This window comes from Anolis carolinensis, unplaced genomic scaffold (assembly GCF_035594765.1).
Source record: "Anolis carolinensis isolate JA03-04 unplaced genomic scaffold, rAnoCar3.1.pri scaffold_15, whole genome shotgun sequence".
In the NCBI taxonomy this organism is placed as follows: domain Eukaryota; kingdom Metazoa; phylum Chordata; class Lepidosauria; order Squamata; family Dactyloidae; genus Anolis; species Anolis carolinensis.
Window position 1 is genome coordinate 998,314 of NW_026943826.1, and position 21,713 is coordinate 1,020,026.

General features: G+C 52.5%; 2 protein-coding genes across 5 annotated transcripts in view; one reads left to right on the plus strand and one right to left on the minus strand.

Annotated features, from left to right (window-relative positions):
• Positions 1–13,693, plus strand: part of spen (spen family transcriptional repressor) — a 78,953-nt gene extending 65,260 nt beyond the window's left edge. Inside the window, exons 11-15 of the mRNA XM_062965776.1 lie at positions 274–8,022; positions 8,817–9,218; positions 10,626–10,820; positions 13,168–13,326; positions 13,431–13,693. Coding sequence (XP_062821846.1) covers positions 274–8,022; positions 8,817–9,218; positions 10,626–10,820; positions 13,168–13,326; positions 13,431–13,562 — 8,637 coding nt within the window. The 3' untranslated portion in view covers positions 13,563–13,693. The remainder of the gene's footprint in view (positions 1–273; positions 8,023–8,816; positions 9,219–10,625; positions 10,821–13,167; positions 13,327–13,430) is intronic.
• A 2,093-nt stretch (positions 13,694–15,786) lies between these two features.
• zbtb17 (zinc finger and BTB domain containing 17) overlaps positions 15,787–21,713 on the minus strand; it is a 39,136-nt gene continuing 33,209 nt past the window's right edge. For all 4 annotated transcript variants that reach the window (XM_062965771.1, XM_062965770.1, XM_062965769.1 and 1 more), the window contains 2 exons: positions 18,536–18,625; positions 15,787–16,183 (listed from right to left, as the gene is read on the minus strand). In XM_062965771.1, the coding sequence (XP_062821841.1) occupies positions 15,906–16,183; positions 18,536–18,625 (368 nt within the window). In that variant the 3' untranslated portion in view covers positions 15,787–15,905. The remainder of the gene's footprint in view (positions 16,184–18,535; positions 18,626–21,713) is intronic.

Here is a 21,713-nt window from a genome sequence, read left to right on the forward strand (position 1 = left end):
AACAGTTAAAACAATATAAAAATATAAAACATATGATTAAAATCAATTCCTCCAAAATCCTCATGCTGTAGCCGTAAATCAGTCCGGGGTCATGTTTATCATTTAATCTTCGAAAGCCTGGGCACATAGCCATGTTTTCAGGTGTTATAGTGTTTTCAGGTGTTTCATAGTGTTATTATTTGCGTAAGAAGGCTTATTTGCTGGCTGCCTAGTAAATGTTGTGATTTCTCCCTCCATCTGACTCCTTTTTGTCTCCCTGGCTTTGGCAGAGAGGAGCGGCGGGGGTCCTACGAGTACACGGCGGAGCGCACCTACTACGAGGCTGTCCGGACGCCGGGGACGTACCCGGAGGACCCTCGGCGGGAGTACCCGGCCCGCGGCAGGGAGTTCTATGCCGATTGGGACCCTTACCAGGGGGATTACTACGAGGCCCGCTATTATGACGACCCGCGGGAGTACAGGGACTACCGGGGAGACCCTTACGAGCAGGACATCCGGGAGTACAGCTACAGGCAGCGGGAGCGGGAGCGCTTTGAGACGGACCGGGAGCGGGACCACGAGCGGCGGCCCATCGAGAGGAGCCAGAGCCCCGCGCATTCCCGGCGGCCGCAGAGCGCCGGCGCGTCCCCCTCGCAGTCCGAGAGGCTCCAGAGCGACTCCGAGAGGCGGATCTACAGCCGGTCGTCGGAGCGGAGCGGCAGCTGCAGCTCGCTCTCTCCTCCGCGCTACGACAAGCCGGACAAGGCCCGCCTGGAGCGCTACGCCAAGGCCGAGAAGACCGAGAAAGAGCGGGCCTTTGAGCAGGAGCGGCCCGAGAAAGACAAGCGCCTGGCCAGGAAAGAGAAGCCAGAAAAGCCCGACAAGGAGAAGGCGGAGAAGCAGAAGCGCAAGGGCAAAATCCACTCCCCCAGCTCACAGTCTTCCGAAACGGAGCAAGAAAACGAACGAGAGCCGAGTCCCGAGAAAGTGAAAGGCGGCAGCAAAGCGAGCCGAGAGAGAGCGGACAAAGACGGGGCTGCGAAGAACCGCCTGGAGCTGATGCCCTGCGTGGTGTTGACGCGGGTGAAGGAGAAGGAGGGGAAGGTGGTCGACCAGCCGGCCGTCCTGGAGAAGCTGCGCGGGAAGGCGGAGGGAGAGGCCCTGAAGCCCCCTTCGCTAGACCAGGCGGAGCCGACCAAGCCGGAGCCCATCAGGACGAAAGGGCCCAAAGAGAAGGTGCTGGCCAGCCACGTCGAGGTGGTCGACAAGGACGGGAAGGCAAAGCCCAAGAAACACCTGAAGGCGGACCTGCTGAGCGAAGTGGCCAATCCGGTCGATCTAGAAAAGCTGGAGGCTCGCAAGAGACGCTTCGCTGATGCAAACCCAAAGCCCGAGAAGCAGAAACTGGAAATCAAGCGAAGTAATCAAGAGGAGGAGGAGCGGCCTGTGGTTCTGAGGAAGCAGATTGACATGACAGTTGACTCTGAGAGGAGGCCCCCGAGGAAGGAGCAGCTCAAAAGGGAGTCCAAGAAAACCAAGCTGGAAAGGCTGATGAGCGCACCCAGTCTCAAAGATGCGACTCTGGAGCTGGCCAGCGTCTCCACCGGCTTCCGCCCCAGTTTGGAGCTGCAGGCGAGGCTGGGGGAGCCTGTCGACCAGCCCCCGGCAGAGGCCCCCGACGTCCCCCCGCGGAAGGCCAACGCCGTGAAGCACAGGCACACGCAGCAGCTGCAGGACGGGCGAGGGGCCGAGGGAGAGGAGGCCTGGAAGAACTACTGCGGCCTCCCGGAAGAGGCGCCCGACCACAGGTCTGCCCAGGACCGGTCCCAGTCTTCCGACGCGGAGGAGAAGACCCCCATCGACATTGACCACACGCAAAGCTACCGGAAGCAGATGGAGCTGAGCCGCCGGCTGAAGCAGCAAATGGAGATGGAGGTGGCAAAGCACGAGAAGTTTGGCAGCCCCAAGAAGGACCTGGACGAGTACGAGCGGCGCAGCCTGGTGCACGAGGTGGGGAAGCCCCCCCAGGACGTGACGGACGACTCTCCCCCCAGCAAGCGGAAGAAGTCCTCCGACGCCTTCGACTTCGAGATCAGCACCAAGAGGGAGCGGAACTACCGGAGCTCCCGCCAGATGAGCGAGGACTCGGAGAGGACGGGCTGCTCCCCCAGCCTGCGCCCCTTCCTGTTCCACGAGGAGGACGAGTCGCTGGGCTCCCCCAGGCTGGTGCCCATCAAAGAGGCCAAAGAGTCGCCCAAGGCGGAGGACCGGGGCCCGCCCTACTCCGGCCTGGCCGCCATACGGGAAGACTCCCTCAAGTTCAACCCTTACGATTCCAGTCGAAGAGAGCAGATGGTCGAAATGGCTAAGATCAAGATATCGGCCCTGAGTTCCGAGGAGGAGTCGAACCGATGGGAAATGCCCATGAAGCAGGAGTCCGGCCGGGTGGACGTCAGCTTTCCGAGCAGCATAGTCAAGAGGGACAGCCTTCGGAAGCGGTCCATGCGGGACCTGGAACCAGGGGAGGTGCCCTCGGACTCGGACGACGACGGCGACAGCAAGCCCCATTCTCCGAAGCCCTCTTCGCTACCCGAGAGCTCCCGGCTGTCTTTTTTATTGCGGGACAGGGAAGAAAAGCTCCGAGAGCGAGAGGAGAGGCTGCCGGCCTCTTTGGAAAGGAACAAGTTCTACTCCTTTGCCCTGGACAAGACCATCACGCCTGACACGAAAGCCTTGCTGGAACGAGCAAAGTCTCTCTCGTCATCTAGGGAAGAGAACTGGTCTTTCCTAGACTGGGATTCAAGGTTTGCTAATTTTAGGAACAATAAGGACAAAGAGAAAGTGGACATCGCGCCCAGGCCCATCCCCTCCTGGTACATGAAAAAGAAGAAGATCAGGACAGACTCCGAAGGGAAGCTGGACGATAAGAAGGAAGACCACAAGGAAGAGGAGCAAGAGCGGCAAGAGCTGTTTGCCTCGCGCTTCTTGCACAGCTCCATCTTTGAGCAGGATTCCCGGCGCCTGCAGCACTTGGAGCGGAAGGACGAAGACCTCGACTTCCTCTCTGGCCGCTTGTACGGCAGGCAGACCTCCTTCGACGGTACCAACAGCATATCGGACTTTGTGCCGGAGCCGGTGGTCCTCTTCCACAGCAGATTTGTGGAACTCACCCGGATGCAGCAGAAGGAGAAGGAGAAGGACCAGAAAGCCAAAGAAGTGGAAAAGCCAGAGAGCGAGGAGAGTTGGCCCAAGACACCCGAATCTGTGCCTGATCATAAAGAACCGGAGCCTAAGCCCCCACCTCTGGTCGGGCCATCGCCACTTTCTCTGGCACAACAAGAGCCACTGCTCGCCGTTCCAGAGAGAGTCGCGAGTGAGAAGCCACCGCCGGAAGCACCCCCTTCAAAGGAGGAGTTCAGTCCTGTGCCCGAACAGCCAAAGCCGCCTCCTGAACTCCTTGCGCCTCTTAAAACGGAGTCCCCCGAGCACACTGAAGCGCCACCGGCCACGGAAGGCGGTAAGGAGGCAGCCCTTCCCACGGCTGCCCCCGAGGAAAACTCTTTACCTGCCGAGCACCCCTTGTATTTGGACACGAAGCCTCCTACGCCGGGGTCTTCTTTTTCCCAGACAGATGTCAGCACGGATCCAGAGCCAGAAATAGTCCCACCTCCCCCCAAATTGGCCACGAAGACGGAGGAGTTGCCTGAACCTCAGGAAGAAAGTGTTTCCTTATCCATCCACTCAGAGGCGGCTGCTCTGGGCCAGAAAGTGGAGACCGCCCTTGGGATTCACCCCCCGGTTTCTGACGTGGAGACGGAAGCTGAGCCCCCCGTCGTCGTGAAGGACAAGAAGTCCTACAAGAGCAAGCGCGCCAAGAACCCCGTCCAGCCTCCTGTCGTGAGTGTTGCGGAGAAGCCCGTCACGAGAAAGAGCGAGAGGATTGACCGGGAAAAGCTTAAGAGGTCGGGCTCCCCACGCGGGGAAGCGTCGAAGGTAGAAGCGGAGAAGGTGGTGAGAAACGCTGCCAAGTCCCCGAGTGCCACCGCAGAGCCAGAGGCCCCGGAGCCCAGCTTGCCCATCAGCCGGACCAGGCGGAGGAACGTGCGCTCGGTGTACGCGACCACGGGAGGCGACCACGAAGGGCCTTCGCCGGTGAAGGACACGCTGGAAATCACCAGGAGCACCCGGAAAAGGGTCGAGCGGGAAGCCCCCGACCTCACCACCGCTCCCACCCCCCCGAGAAGAGGCAGGCCTCCCAAGGCACGGCGCAAACCCGACGAAGAAATCTCACCCGTCAAAGTCGAACTGGTGCAGCCAGAAGCAGAAGAAACAGACGTGAAGGACTTGCTGGAAATCCCTAAACCGGCGGAGGGCTGGAGATCGCCCAGGTCCCAGAAGGCCATGCACAGCCATGCTACCGCCGCTGGTATATTGCAAGGCAAGAAAGGGAAGAGCGAGCCCAAGGCAGAGGCCTTCGCGGACCCCGAAGAGCCTCCCGAACCTCCCGGCCAAGGGCTGAATGCCAGTGAGAACAGCAGCAAGCCCAAGGCGGAGAAAGAGATCCTCACGGTTGAGCAGAAGCGGGACAGAAAAGAGATAGAGCCAGACAGAGGTGCCTCTGATGTCTTCCCGGTGGAGATTGTGGAACGGAGACCCGTCCCAGAGAAAGCCACCAAGTCCAAAAGGGGAAGGTCCAGGAGCGTGAAGGCCACAGATAAGGCCTCCTTGATGAAGAGCCTGAAAAACGTTGAGATCCGTCTGAATGTGGATGAAGTCAAAGGGGCTCTCCGGCCGAGCGAAGAGGAGGTGGACCCAGTTCCAGCCCTGTCGCCCAAAAGCAAAAGCCCGCTGAAGGAGGACAAGCTGTCGCCCCACTTCATGAAGAGCGAGGCAGAAGACCCCCTTCAAGGGGCGGCAGACAAGGACGTGGCCTGTGAGTCCACGCCGCCCTCTCAAGCCGACCAGCTGGCCAAGCAGATTGAGCTGGAGCAGGCCGTGGAGAACATCGCCAAGCTGACCGAAGGCCCGGCCATTGTGGCCTACAAGGAACCGGCTGCCGAGGTGTCGGAGGTTCGGGCGGAGGAAGACGGCGACAAACCTGCCCACCAGGCCAGCGAGACTGAACTGGCGGCCGCCATTGGATCGATCATCAACGACATTTCCGGAGAGACAGAAGCATTCCCTGCTCCCCCGACGTACCCTGCCGACTCGGAGCCGGAAATACCCGCAGAGCCCCTCGTGTTGCCCTCTGCGCGCGAGGAAGACATGGAGCCCGAGACAGACCAAGCCGTGAGCAACATCCTGGAGTCGGAGACAACTTCGGCCGAGCCTGTGGCGCCCGCGGTCCCTGGATCCGCCCCCGAAGCAGAAAGCAAGGAGCCGGAAGTGAGTTTTAGTGAATCCTCTAATTCGGCCCAGGAGGCTGACGTCCCTCAGGAGGCGGAGGTATCTCGGAAGGAGCGCGGCCGGCAGAAGGCCACAAGGCCGAGGAGGAAGCGGAGCTCAAGCAAGAAGGCGGAGGCCACAGAGTACAGGTCCGCTGTTGAACCCGAACGGGTGCAGAGCAAGCCCCCCATTGTCAGCGAGGTCAAGGGGAAGCCGGACGGAGCCACGAAGGAGGAGGGTCCAGGGAAACGATCTCCTGCAGCCGTCTCCATACTGGTTGCTCCTGATGCAGTCAAGGCTGAGGCCGCGTCTCAGGAGCATCCCAAAGAGAGGCACAGCCCCCTGCCCAAAGCGCTGGACCCCTTGGTCGTGGCCTCTCCTCTGCCAGCCACGGCGGAGGACCGGGTGAGCCTGAGCGGAGGAGGGTTCAAGGCGCATGCCACGGCCAGCGTCCCTCCTGTGCCTCCCCCGAGTGCGCCCCTGCCCACTATCCCGCCTGTGAAGCCCCCCACAGCCGTCCCTTCTGGAGCAGTCCCACCACACTCAGGTGCGGCAAAGGCCACAGAGTGGATTGTGAAACACGAGGAGACCCGGGTCCACTCCACCCCACCTCCACCAGCCCTTCCTCCTGATACGAAAGCCTCCGATATCGATACGAGCTCCAGCACTTTGCGGAAGATCCTGATGGAGCCCAAGTACGTGTCTCCTGCCGGGACCACCGCAACCCACGTGACCACGGCTATTCCTGACCCAGTGAGTTCTCCTTGCATGGAGGAGGCCCCTCTGCATCCTGCACCGGAGGAGAAACCAGCAGTCCCTGCTGCCAATGCCTTGGAGCCGCCGGCCGCAGAGACCCCGGTGTTCCCCGAGAAGGAGAAGATGGTGGCCGTCATTGCCCCCAAGGCCACCTCGGTCATCAGCCGGATGCCCCACAGCATCGACCTTGAGGAGACCCCCAGGATCACACTGGTGAAGCAAGCCCAGCCCCAGACATGCCTGGTCAGCGCCCTCTCCCCCAAATACAAGCAGAGGCCCAGCGCCAATGACAACAGCCGCTTCCACCCCGGCTCCATGTCTGTGATCGAAGACCGGCCAATGGAGACCCCGGGGTCCATCCCGGGCCTCCGCGTCAACACCTCAGAAGGCGTGGTCCTGCTCAGCTACTCGGGCCAGAAGACGGAAGGCCCGCAGAGGATCAGCGCCAAGATCAGCCAGATCCCCCCGGCCAGCGCTGTGGACATCGAGTTCCAGCAGTCTGTCTCCAAGTCCCAGATCAAGCAGGAGTCCCTGGGCCCTGCCCCGCCCGTCCCAAAGGCCCCCCAGGGGCCGCCGGCAGGATTCGGGGGCGTGCCCACCCCATCCCTGGTGCCAGGGCCGCAGCAGTACAGCCCTTCCGCGGTCCAGCTCTCCGCCATCAAGCAGGAACGCAACAGCCCACCCCACCTCTCGATCCAGGCCACCCCTTCTCAGTCCGGGCCGGTCAAGGTGCTCACCCAGTCGGGCAACACTCCATCCATCCTGGTCCACAACCAGGTCTTCTCGCAGGGCAATAAAAAACAGCACCCGGACGCAGCCGCTCTGAAAGGGGAGGTGAAGGCTCTGCAGTCCATGAGCTTGAGCCCTGGGGCCGGCCCCCATCATGCTTCTTTGTCCGGCAAGATCCATCCAGATGCCAACCACGTCAGTGCCGGGAGTGGGGCCCCTCACCTGGGTGTCGTCAAGCAGGAGCCGCTGTCCCCACGGACGAGCGGCCACTCGCCCTCCCCGTTCCCACGGGCTTGCCACCCGGGCGGCCCCTCTTCCCCGGCGCTCTCTGGGGACCGCTCCATGCTGGGCATCCAGGGCTCGCCCTGCCCGGGAATCCCCGTCCCGCAGTACATCTCCAGCATGCACCCGGAGCAGTCGGTGATCATGCCCCCGCACAGCGTCACCCAGACGGTCTCCCTGGGCCACCTCTCGCAAGGCGAGGTCCGCATGAACACCCCTCCGCTGGCGGGCATGCCCTACGGCATCCGCTCCGAGCTGCACTCCCCCCGGGCCGCCCTGCAGCCACAGCCCCAGCGCCCCAGCACCCCGCAGCCGGCCCCCCTCCGGGAGATGGTCATGCCCGCCCTGTCCTCCTCGGAAGAGGAGATGCACTTCCACCACGGCGTCTGCCGCAGCTCGGCCCCCGTCCAGTCCGACGTCCTCGTCATGCAGCCCGACTACCGAGTCCACCCCTCCGGCATCCGGTACAACGTGCCCCGGGACGTCCGCATGATGATGCACCCGCACATGGCGGCGGTGGGCGGGGACCACCACGCGGAGGCGCGGCAGGCCCGGACGCCCGAGGGACGCTCCTCGGTCAAGACGCCCCCCGCTCCCAAGGCGCTCCAGCCGGGCAAGGAGGCCGCCAAGACGGCGGAGGTCAAAATGGCCCACTCGCCCCATGCGGAGCCCCGCCTCCTCAGTAGCCAGCTGCTGGGACTGCCCCTCGCGCAGCCCGTCGTCGTGCCCCACGGTGTCCAGCTCATGCACCCCGCCGGGAGCTCCTTTCACGACTACCGGCCGGCGTACAGCGACATGCAAAGCTACCACCCGGCCGCTCAGCTTGGGCACCCGCCCTTTTCCGGGGCCTCGTCCATCGGGCTGCCTTCCCGGAGCATGACCCCCTCTCAGGTAAGAGCAGCATCTCCTCCAGGACTTAATAATAATAATAATAATAATAATGATTTTGTTTTTATACCCCGCCACCATCTCCCCAGAGGGACTCGGGGCGGCTCACAGATATAAAACAAAGATACTGAGGCACCTCCCTTAGGAGTGAGAGGATGTCCCAGAGCAGACCCTGAGGCGTCCCCGGGTCTAGTTCCCCAAATCCTGTGCCTCTGCAACCCGCCACAGGCAGCTCCCCTGCCAGGAAATGAGGCAGGAGTGTGGCCCAGTCACCACAGTTCCACATACAGCCCTTTGCAGCAGCAATAGGCAACTGAGACTGAGTGGCAGCTGGGGGTGTTGGTGTGGGCAAGACCAGAATATGCCACTGTTCTTCTGTTTTCAACTACGAGTTTGGGAATGAAGGCAACTGAGGCAGGGAAGGCAGCTCTCCCCCCACAGTGCATTGGTTGAGTGCATACCCTAGCCACAGATATGAAATGCCCATGCGCATAGTGTGGGCATGAAGTTTGAGCTTTACTGGGTGCGTGGGAATCTGTTGGGCCTAGCGGTCAGCCAGAGGCGGTGTTGCAGAGAGGAAAACCCAGGCTCTGGGCTCAGAGGGCGTCCTGAGGCCCAGGTGTCATGATCTCCAATCTTTGACCGGCTGACAAAGACCAGATGCCAGCCTTAAAACGGGCCAGCCACAAAACCTCAATTACCCTCTGGTATGTGAGAGCCCCTATATAAATGGGCCAAAGAGAAGGTTCTGGTGTTCTGTACAGTCCTGACCCTCTGTCTCGCTTGCTCACCCGCAGGGCCTCCCGGAGGGGGAGCACGCCCACCCGAGCCAGCCTCCCCACAGCAAGACCTTGTCCCAGGAGCCCAAGGCGAGCCCGGCATCGGGGCAGGAGCCGGCCCACCACCCCGCAGTCAGCCGTCACGTCCCTCCGATGGAGCCCCACCTGCACCTCCCTCGCGGCCCGGTGGAGGCGGGGCAGGCCTCCTACCCGTCCCCCGTGGCCATCGCCGGCAAGCCGGAGCTGCCCTCCCCGCACTCGGCTCTGGCGCAGAAGCAGCAGCAGCAGGCGGCCCTCTTTGCCCCGGCCTCGTCCTCGGGGCTGCCCCTCGCCCGGCCGGATCCCCAGTCGGTGCTCAAGCAGGAACCCGGCTCTCACCCAGTTGCCCAGCGGCCTGTGGACATGGTGCAACTCCTGACCGTGAGTCCGTCTCTCTCACCTTGTCTTTGCGGATTGTTTTTTTTTCATAATAATTTGTATTTATTTCTTGTAAGTATAAATACAGCGAAAGTGGTAGAACAAAAACCAAGTAGTAAAGAATGGTGAGAAGCAGGGCCGACCCAAGGTAACTTTCAAGTGTAGGCGAACAGAATTTTGGCACCCCCACCCCCCCCAAAACCAAGCATTGGATAAGTGAAAATGTTGGATAATAAGGAGGGATTAAGGAAAAGCCTAAATAAAGAACAACACTCTGAAAACAGGGGAAATCCAGACAGGAAACAATCAGGGCCAGCAAACACCTCTCAACCAAGGATGCCCCCAGGGAGGAAGCAGCCAGGCTTTGAATCTGCAAGGCCATTAAATGCTAATCAAGCTGGCCAATTGCAACATTCACATGCATGCGCGTGCACCCAGGAGGGCCTCAACTGCGCCCCCTAGAGAATGGCGCCACAGGCAAGTGCCTTGTTTGCCTCGCGGTTGAACCGCCTCTGCTTTTCCCTTCTCTTATTGTTTGTGTCAAAATGTCTATTTGTATAATGTCCAATATTTTGGTTAACCAATCTTTCAAATTCGGAGGTTCTTTTCTTTTCCAAACTTGCTAAGGTCAGTCTAGCCGCAGTGCTAATGTAAAATAATATTCTATCATCATTTTTCTTTAATATTGAGAATCCTAGTAGGTACGTTTCTGGTTTTAGTTTGAATTTGGTTCCTATCTCTTCCTTTGGATGCTTTTCTTTGTAGCAAAATTATATGGTTGCACTATTTACAAGAGCAAAATTTTCCGTAATAACACAAATAAAGTTCTTTATACAGTAGAGTCTCACTTATCCAAGCCTCGCAAATCTTTGCAAATCCTATACAGATATAATTATCTATATACAGAGAGATGTCTAGATAGACAGATATGAATATAGATATATAGGGCTTTTAAATATTGCAGGGAAATGCACACACATACACAGAGAGATTTCTGGATAGATATAAATATAAAAATATAGGGCTTGCAAATATTGCAGGAGGGAAATGCACATATACAGTAGAGTCTCACCTTGCTTATCCAAGCTTCTGGATTATCCAAGCCATTTTTGTAGTCAAATGTTTTCAATGCATTGTGATATTTTGGTGCTAAATTCGTAAATACAGTAATTACTACATAGCATTACTGCGTATTGAACTACTTTTTCTGTCAAATTTGTTGTATAACATGATGTTTTGGTGCTTCATTTGTAAAATCATAACCTTCTCTGCCACTAGGTCGACCCTCTGTCCCGCTATGGGGTACCCCCTGTCCCGCTGGGGGTACCCACATTTTTGTAATTAAAAATGCCTAGGTAATTGTTAATCTTTCTGAGCGCATTGACCTCCTTCCTTCTCCCCCGCCTGCAGAAGTATCCCATTGTGTGGCAGGGGCTCCTGGCGCTGAAGAACGACACGGCGGCCGTGCAGCTGCACTTTGTCTCTGGCAACAACGTCTTGGCGCACCGCTCCCTGCCGGCGCCGGAAGGCGGCCCTCCGCTCCGGATCGCCCAGCGCATGAGGCTGGAGGCCTCGCAGCTGGAGGGAGTGGCGCGGCGCATGACGGTGAGTCTCCCGCCCTTTGCTGCGAGCGGGCTGAAGCCCCGTGGCTGCTTTTGGTGGAGTTCCATGGAGTCGGCCGGTTTTGTCCTGGGGGCAAACCCGGGGCTTTTCCTGGGTCTTTGGGGAGGATGTCATGAAAACTTTTTAAGCTACGCTTCATGTTACTGCAATTTCCAGTGTGAGAGAACTTTTATAGAATACTAGCTGTGCCCAGCCACGCGTTGCTGTGGCTAGGACTTAATTTTTCTTTTCTTTTTGTTGTATGAACGTAGAGGCATGGATGAGAGATTGTGCTGTCAATTTTCAAGGTTGTGGGGCGTTTAGTTTACTTGTTTTGTCCGGTGCCGTGATACCATTACCCTTTTATATATATAGATATATATATACAGATTATAGATATAGATATATATATACAGATTTTATGTACCGTATATACTCAAGTGGCCCCTGTGTTAAAGCACCCTGCTTTATCCCTCTTATATATTATATGATATTATATATAGATATATAGTGCTTGGTGGCACAGTGTGTTAAAGCGCTGAGCTGCTGAACTTGCAGACTGAAAGGTCCCAGGTTCTAATCCTGGGAGCGGAGTGAGTGCCCACTGTAAGCCCCAGCTCCTACCAACCTAGCAGTTTGAAAACATGCAAATGTGAGTAGATCAATAGGTACCGCTCCGGCAGTCATGCCATTGGCCACATGACCTTGGAGGTGTCTGTGGACAACGCCGGCTCTTCGGCTTAGAAATGGAGATGAGCACCAACCCCCAGAGTTTATTATAATAATATAATAATAAAACTTTATATACCGCCCTATCTCCCGGATGGGACTCGCCTTATTATGTTGCTTACATTTTGTCCTTATGTTGTTTGGGCCGCTGCCCCATGTAAGCCGCCCCGAGTCCTTGCAGGGAGATGGCGGCGGGGTATAAATAAAGTTTTATTATTATTATTATTATTATTATTATTATTATTTATTCAGCAAGCAGGAAGTTAGTCATTGCAGGCCTTCATCTTAGAATTGCGTCTTCAGCCCAATTAGGCCCCGTCCACACATCTTTCATACCCTGTTTCCCTGAAAATAAGACCTAGTAGAGGTTTTGCTGAATTGCTAAATATAAGGCCTCCCCCGAAAGTAAGACCTAGCAAAGTTTTTGTTTGGAATTATGCCCGCCAAACAACACCAGATCATGCAGGATTCATAAATATATGTATAGAGTGTTGTACATGGAAATAATAGTAGTAACAAGAAATTCTTGATAGGATTCACAGTTTGTCTGGTTATGTTGGTTTGTGATGACATCTACTGTACAGTCTATATATATAAAAGGGTAATGAAATTTCGGCCTAGGACAAAACAACAAAACTGCACATCCCAGAAACACTAAACTTGGCAGCACAACCCCTCATCCATGCCTCTACGTTCATACAACAAAAAGAAAAGAAAAATAAAGTCCTCATTAGAGGGAGAGGAATAATTGTTTTTATCCAATTGTTGCCAGTTAGAAGGCTAAGCTCCGCCCACTTGGGCTCCTAGCAACCCACTCAGCCCAGGGGACAGTCAGAGTTAGGCCTCACTTAGGCCTCTTCCACACTGCCTATAAAATACAGATTACCTGATTTTAACTGGATTATATGGCAGTTCCACACTGAACTTAATGTCAGGGGAAAACCTTGACCCTTGACCTTAACTACCACCAATTCCTCAATACTTTATTTCCCAGACCACCAGACTTCGCCACAGCAACGCGTGACCAGGCACAGCTAGTATATAATAAATGTCAATTTTTTTGTTCAACAATACATGTGAATTCTTCTTCATGGAAAAATAAGACATCCCCTGAAAATAAGACCTAGAGCATCTTTGAGAGCAAAAATAAATACAGTAGAGTCTCACTTATCCAACACTCGCTTATCCAACGTTCTGGATTATCCAACGCATTTTTGTAGTCAATGTTTTCAATATATCGTGATATTTTGGTGCTAAATTCATAAATACAGTAATTACTACATAGCATTACTGCATATTGAACTACTTTTTCTGCCAAATTTGTTGTCTAACATGTTGTTTTGGTGCTTCATTTGTAAAATCATAACCTAATTTGATGTTTAATAGGCTTTTCCTTAATGCCTCCTTATTATCCAACATATTCGCTTATCCAACATTCTGCTGGCCCGCTTATGTTGGATAATTGAGACTCTACTGTATAAGGCACTGTCTTATTTTTGGGGAAACACAGTACAATTCCCTCGAACCACACCTATTAAATATTGATCAAGTCTGCACATGATGACATTGAGGTGGCCTTTTTGGGCGTCCGCTAGCCGTCTGGTTGTGCCTCGCTTTGTAGGTGGAGAGCGACTACTGCCTGCTGCTGGCCCTGCCCTGCGGCCGAGACCAAGAGGACGTGGTGAACCAGACGGAGTCGCTCAAGGCCGCCTTCATCAGCTACCTGCAGGCCAAGCAGGCCGCCGGCATCATCAACGTCCCCAACCCAGGCTCCAACCAGGTAAAGGGCTGGTCCGAGGTGGGCTTCTGGGCATGTGCAGGTGGTCTTCCTCCCCATTGGGTGTAGCTCCTCATGCCTTTGCCCTCCCTCTGCTTTCCCCGCAGCCGGCGTACGTCCTGCAGATCTTCCCGCCCTGCGAGTTCTCGGAGAACCACCTCTCTCGCCTGGCCCCGGACCTCCTGGCCAGCATCTCCAACATCTCCCCGCACCTGATGATCGTCATCGCCTCGGTCTGAGCTCGCGGACGGACAGACAGACGGACGGACAGACGTGGGACCCGTGCCCCTCTTCCGAGGCTCGGCAGCGAAACAGAGAGAAAGGGACGGACGGGGGGACGGGACGGGACCCGTCATGGCTGCCACGGAGTGCCCCCCCCCCTCGCCACCTTCTATGTTTACATGTTGCTCCAGAGAAGACGCCGGGGAGTGCCTCGCTCGCTCGCTCCCTCCCAGTTCAAGGAAGGCGCTATTTTTTTTAATTTCCAGACTTCTAACTTCTAAGAAAAATAAAAAAAAATAACATAAAAAAGAAGGAGCCAGAACTGCCTTTGCACTAAATTAGTGACTTTGGACCTTTGCACAGCTGAAGATATGTTGTGGCGCCCGGACGGCGGTCTCCGTTGACACGCAGGCACACTCACACTCACACTCGGACGGCGCCGTGGACTCGGAGGCGCAGGGCCCGGGAGCGTCCTGCCCGTGGTCGAGGGGCATTTCCACACCCCGTTGCCCCCGCCCCCCCCGGACCCCCCCGGGATGTACAGTTTACACTGAAAGCCAATGCGCAAAAGGGAGAGAGCGCTATTTTTCCTTCCTGGTGGGAAACGCCGGACTCCGTGGGTGTGTGTGTATATATACGTATATATATTATATATATATAAATATATATACATATATTTATATATATATGTATATATATCTTAACAAAGTACTGACTTTAAGAAGAAAAAAGAAATCTGATCCCCACAACATACTTTTTTTTTAATCTGTGCCAAAAAAATGTGTTTTCAGAGAAAATCTTATTTTCATACTCAGACTTTGTATTTGTCACTCATTTGTAAGTGCGCTTCATTTAGACATGGCCCACCCCTTCCTCCTCCTCCGCCGCCACTTCCTCCTTCCTTCCTCCCCAGATGTGGAAGTGTTATACACTTGTACAGACTTTTTACCTCCTCCCGGCCCTCCTCCTCCTCCTCCTAACACTTAATTTATGGAACTGTTTTCTCAGCGCAGTTTTGTTTTGTGTGTCCATTGGATTACAAGACTTTATTAAAAAATACAAAACATCCCTGCCTGGGTTGTGCTGAATGTCCCCGAGTCCCTAGTGCTGCGCGTGGGGTGCGGCCGGCGGGGTCGGCACAAACCGGGGGAGGGGGCTTTTCTCGCGCTGCGCCCCCGAACCCACGGCTCCCTTGTTGTGACTGGGACGAAGGCCAAAGGGCAGAGAAAGCCTTCTCCCTCAACCCCGTTGTATGAGGGCTATCCACAAAGTAGGCTACGTCTTGGATTTTAAAAAGGACAAAGTATAGGAGAAATCGTTTACCATATGCAGCGGAAAGACACATCCCAATAGTACAATCTCACGTAATCCCCATTGAAATCTAGGCACGTCTCGTATAGATAAACGAGTTTGAAAAGTACTGCTCCAGTAAATTCCCCGCTTGTGTCCTCAGCTCTTCCCCCGTCTCCCTTCCTGCAGCAAAGCCAAAACGCCCCCATTGTTGGAAACGGAGGAGAGAGGCGGCAAATTTACTGGGGCGTTTTCTGTTTCCCATTTCCAGGTGAGGGAGCAGGAAAAACAAAAATACCAGAGCCCATTAAATCACGTCCTATCATGCCGCCGCCATCTGTTTGAGAAATCCCAAAGAAACATTTCACAAGAACATGCCGCAGTCCAGCCCAGCCAAAACCCTTAGTACACTAACAGAGAAGCAGCCTCGGGGCCTAAGTAGGCCATCCTGCAATGAACAACAAGACATTGCTTGTAGAAATTTACTGGGGCAGACCTTTTCAAACTCTATATGAGACGTGCCTAAATTTCAACGGGGATTACATGAGATTGTAGTATTGGGATGTGTCTTTCCCCTGGCAAATGATTTCTCCTACACTTTGTCCTTTTAAAAATCCGAAACGTAACCTACTTTGTGGATAGCCCTCGTATTATCCAGACAGGAAGCGAGCCAACCCAAGGCAACATCGGTCGCATCGAAGACCCTGTAAACGGGAAATGCGCATCTCCTTACACAGTTGTGTGTGTGAAGCCCTTCCATTTCCGTGGGCCACTTTTGGAGGAGCAAAGCCAAGGCCTCGCTCTCTGTGGGATCTTTGTGAAGCCACCGTTGTGGGGAAAATTCCAGCCTGGTGCCGGTCCGATCAACGCCTTGAAGAAAATAAGCAAGTCCTCTGGAAGACGTGGGGTCGCTTGGCGCCGCTCGTCCCTCGTCGGCCCCGATTCAAGTCCTTAGAAAATAACGGCTTTATTTCATCTAAACGTTAACACAGATGTTGGCCTCTCTCCCATAAATACTTGTTTCAAAGCGTCGCAGCCGGGCGGGGGGCTCAGAGGGAGGCCACCCACGCTCACTCCGCCACCTGCGGAGCCTCCACCCCGGCCGCCTCCCCGCCGTCCCGCACCCGGAAGAGCAGCTCCGTGGCCGGCAGCACCTGCGCCTCCCCGGCTCCTCCTTGCCAGGCGGCGGCGCTGGCGGCAGAGCTGTACTGCTGGTAGAAGTCCGTGTCGGCCTGGAACATGACCAGGGCCTGGGCTGTGTGGATGCGCACGTGCTGCGCCAAGCTGCTGGCGTCCAGGAACTTCTCCCCGCAGGAGTCACAGGCGTAGAGGATCTGCGTGTTGGGGTCTGTGGGGTCAAAGGGGGGAGAAGGGGGTTATGGGCCACAGCTTCAGGAGACCGGCAGCCTGCAAGGCCCTCTCCCAGCACTACCTAAAAGGACAATGGGTTCCCCTAAACTATGAAGACCAAAATCCACTGCTTGTGGTGATATGAAAATAATCAAACAAACTCAATGTCTATCCAAAAAACAGGACTGTCCCAATCGCATAGAAGTAGAAATCAGCACTTCTTCTCTTGAAGTATAAGGACATGTTTTTCATGTGGGTAAATGTCCTGTTCTTTATTGTATGAGTAGACTCCAGTTTCCATATAACTTGACTCAAACCTGCAACCGGTTTCGACTCACAGGAGTCTTCGTCAGGCGGTTGGGTCTACAAATAATACACATCATAAATATATACTTGCAAAGCAGCAATTTGTAAAGAAAGTTTACAAAAAAGGAAACTTTCTTGAGTCGAAACCGGTTGCAGGTTTGAGTCAAGTTATATGGAAACTGGAGTCTACTCATACAATAAAGAACAGGACATTTACCCACATGAAAAACTTGTCCTTATACTTCAAGAGAAGAACTGCTGATTTCTACTTATATGCGATTGGGACAGTCCTGTTTTTTGGATAGACATTGATTTTTGGATATACATTGAGTTTGTTTGATTATTTTCATATCAACACAAGCAGTGGATTTTGGTCCTCTCCCAGCACTGCCAGGACCAAGAGCATGGGGGCTGCATTGCGCCCCATAGCACACCGCTCCCCCTAAAATAACCATGGTGCTTGTAATATCGTCATTGCCATTTTCAGTGGGTTGCTGTGAGTTTTCTGTGCTGTGTGGCCATTTCCAGAAGCATTCTCTCCTGATGTTTCACCCACATCTATGGCAGGCATCCTCAGAGGTTGTGAGGTGTGTTGGAAACTGGGCCAGTGGGGTTTATATATATACAGTAGAGTCTCACTTATCCAACATAAACGGGCCGGCAGAATGTTGGATAAGCGAATATGTTGGATAATAAGGAGAGATTTAGGAGAAGCCTATTAAACATCAAATTAGGTTATGATTTTGCAAATTAAGCACCAAAACATCATGTTATACAACAAATTTGACGGAAAAAGTAGTTCAATACTCAGTAATGCTATGTAGTAATTACTGTATTTATGAATTTAGCACCAAAATATCACGATATATTGAAAACATTGACTACAAAAATGTGTAGGATAATCCAGAACCTTGGATAAGTGAGACTCTACTGTAGTTCAATACGCAGTAATGCTAAGTAGTCATTACTGTATTTACGAATTTAGCACCAAAATATCACGATGTATTGAAAACACTGACTACAAAAATGTGTTGGATAATCCAGAACCTTGGATAAGCGAGTGTTGGATAAGTGAGACTAATGTAGTTCAATACACAGTAATGCTAAGTAGTCATTACTGTATTTACAAATTTAGCACCAAAATATCATGATATATTGAAAACATTGACTACAAAAATGCGTTGGATAATCCAGAACGTTGGATAAGCGAGTGTTGGATAAGTGAGACTCTACTGTATATCTGGAATGATTACCACTGAATGGCCTTTCAACTTCAAGCAAAGGTAAAGGTTTTCCCCTGACGTTAAGTCCAGTCGTGACCGACTCTGGGGGTTGGTGCTCATCTCCATTTCTAAGCCGAAGAGCCGGCGTTGTCCATAGACACCTCCAAGGTCATGTGGCCATAGGCATGACGGCATGGAGCACCGTTACCTTCCCGCCGGAGCAGTACCTATTGATCTACTCACATTGGCATGTTTTCGAACTGCTAGGTTGGCAGAAGCTGGAGCTAACAGCGGGTGCTCACTCTGCTCCTGGGATTTGAACCTGGGACCTTTTGGTCCGCAAGTTCTGCAACTCAGCGCTTTAACACACTGCGCCACCAGGGGCCCAACTTCAAAGCCTGTGGGAATCCTTTGTTAAGAGGTGTTAGCTGGCCCTGATTGTATTGTGCCAGGATTTCCGTTTTCTGAGTGTTTTTCGTTATTTACTGTTCTGATTTTGGAATTCTTTTAATACTGATATGGTTCATGTTCATGGTTTCCTCCTTGCTAATCAAGCTGGCCAGTTATTATTAATCCCGACAAAGGATCCCTAGGCAGGAAGCAGTCAGGCCTTCAAGATGCAAGGCCATTCAATGCTAATCAAGGTGGGTAAGTGCAATCTTCCCACTTGCCTCCAACAGACAAGAGTGATTTCTCCCACCCTGGACATCCTTATACAGATAGACAGTAGAGTCTCACTTAAATACTCTATGCCTCTCGCAGGGCCCTGCTGCCCCCTTGTGGCCAAATGTAGCCATGGCTGGAAGAGACCGAACCCTCACCGGCTTCCTGCACTTGCTTCACGGCCTTGGTGATCTCTGCCTTCAGGGCCTCCGTCTCGTCCGCCGTGACCGGCGTCGCCACTGGGACCACTGTAACAAATAATAATAAATATTAAATATTAATAATAATATTTCCACCAAGGGACCCAAAGCGGCTTCCAACATCTTAAAAGGTACGAATCCAAGAACAACACATATCTGGACACATATTATTATTATTATTATTATTATTATTGACACAACGACGTTGTATGACACAGCAAACGAGATAGATATGCTGGATTTCGTTTCACAAAATCCCAAGTTGAACACTTCCCAAGTGTCTAGGACTGTGTGATGTATTTTCGGATGATGCGTGCAGATCCCAGTAGGGTGGCCTTTTGCAGTTGGCAGATCGTAATTTTGTCAATGTCTATTGTCTCCAAATTATTATTATTATTATTATTATTATTATTATTATTATTATTATATCATATTAAGTTAAAGGTAAAGGTTTCCCCTGACGTTAAGTCCAGTCGTGTCCGACTCTGGGGTCAGTGCTCATCTCCATTTCTAAGCCCAAGAGCCGGTGTTGTCCGCAGACTCCTCCAAGGTCATGTGGCCACTGGCATCATCATCATCATCATCATTATTATTATTTAATATTATATAATTATTATAATATTGTTATTAGATAATATTATATTATTATTATTATTATTATTATTATTATTATTATTATTATTATTATTATTATATCATATTAAGTTAAAGGTAAAGGTTTCCCTTGACGTTAAGTCCAGTCGTGTCCGACTCTGGGGTCAGTGCTCATCTCCATTTCTAAGCCAAAGAGCCGGCATTGTCCATAGACACCTCCAAGGTCATGTGGCCACTGGCATTATTATTATTATTATTATTATTATTATTATTATTATTATTATTATATCATATTAAGGTAAAGGTCAAGGTTTCCCCTGACGTTAAGCCCAGTCGTGTCCGACTCTGGGGTCAGTGCTCATCTCCATTTCTAAGCCAAAGAGCCGGCATTGTCCATAGACACCTCCAAGGTCATGTGGCCACTGGCATTATTATTATTATTATTATTATTATTATTATTATTATATCATATTAAGGTAAAGGTCAAGGTTTCCCCTGACGTTAAGCCCAGTCGTGACCGACTCTGGGGTCAGTGCTCATCTCCATTTCTAAGCCAAAGAGCCGGCGTTGTCCGTAGACACCTCCAAGGTCATGACTGCATGGAGCGCCGTTACCTTCCCGCTGGAGTGGTACCTATTCATCTACTCACATTGGCATGTCCGTAGACACCTCCAAGGTCATGTGGTCATGAGTGTCATTACCTTCTCGCCGGAGCGGTACCTATTGATCTACTCTCACATTGGCATGTTTTCGAACTGGTAGGTTGGCAGGAGCTGGAGCTAACAGCAGGTGCTCACTCCGCTCCCGGGATTTGAACCTGGGACCTTTCAGTCTGCAAGTTCAGCAGCTCAGCGCTTTAATACACTACGCCACCCTGCTGATCTCCTCCACAAACACCACACTGCCCACCACCCAAGGCAAGGCTTTCATATGGGAACAATTTCCTCCAAGATTTTCTGCTTTTCCTCCACCACGGACATCCCAGTGTTTCTTACTATAGCTCCCCCTGCCCGGGAGACACCACTGGCCCCGGTCCAATGACATTGCAGTTATGGCGAGTGCCGTGAACATGTCCCCAGCCCTGCTGATCTCCTCCACAAACACCACACTGCCCACCACCCAAGGCAAGGCTTTAAGACAGGGACCATTTCACCCTAGATTTTCTGTTCTAGTGCTGAGGCTGGCCACCCACAAAAGGCAGGCATGACAACAAGCCTCCTGACTGCTGCTTCTCCTCCTCCTCCCATTCCATGTGGCGCCTTGGTGCCTTCGTTTTTAGGCCTGTCCCTGGGGTTGTTTGGGGCGCTGATTCAGAAAATTGCATCAGCTCTAGATTATTAAATATAATTTTCTGTGGGCGAGCAGATGGGGCCGGGCTGTGGCGCAGCTGGTTAGTAGCCAGCTGCAATAAATCACTACTGACCGAGAGGTCATGAATTTGAAGCCTGGGTCGGATTGAGTGACTGACCATTAAACAGCCCCAGCTCGTTGTTGACCTAAGCAACCCGAGTAGAGAATTTAGGTACCACTTTATGCGGGGAGGCTAATTTAAGTAATTTACATCACCATAAAAATCTCCAGCAGCGTCCGTGTCGGAAGAATGAGGAAGTACTCCATCAAGGACTCGGCGTCACAGTGGACGATGAACCGAGCATGACTACCTCATGAAGCCAGAAGCTGGAATATGTTAAATTGCCTCTGTGTCTCTGTCTCTGTGTGTCATGTGGCCACTGGAGCACAGGAGCGGCACCTATTGATCTACTCACATTTGCATGTTTTTGAACTGTTAGGTTGGCAGAAGCTGAAGCTGACAGCGGGAGCTCACTCCACTCCCCGGGTTCGAACCGCCGACCTTTCGGTCAGCAAGGGGCCAGCCTGTGCCACAGCTGGTTAGTAGCCAGCAGCAATAAATCACCACTGACCGCGAGTCAGTGGTTCGAAGCCGGGGTTGGGGTTAAAGCTCCCGACCATTAATAGACTAACTTGCTATCAACTTAAGCAGTCTACTTTTACAACCTCTCCATTTTAATCCATGTTTTTATTAATTCTTGTCATTTGTTTTTATTGGCTAATGTTTAAATTTTTATAATTGTGCATGTTTTTTGTCTATTGTTGTGTTTTATATTGCTGTTGTTTTTATTCGGGCTTGGCCCCATGGAAGCCGCCCTGAGTCCCCTTTGGGGAGATAGAGGCGGGGTATAAAAATAAAGTTGTTATTATTATTATTATTATTATTATTATTATTATTATTAAGTAGAGAATTCTAGATACCGCTTAATGCGGGGAGGCTAGTTTAACTTAACTTATGACCCCATAAAACCACTGGTGATAGATGCCACCCGAAAGGCAGTTGCATCTATCAATAATAATAATAATAATAATAACTTTATTTTTATACCCCGCCCCATCTCCATAATAATAATAATAATTATTATTATGTAAGTAGAGAATTCTAGGTACCGCTTAATGCGGGGAGGCTAGTTTAACTTAATTTATGACCCCATAAAACCACTGGTGATAGATGCCACCCGAAAGGCAGTTG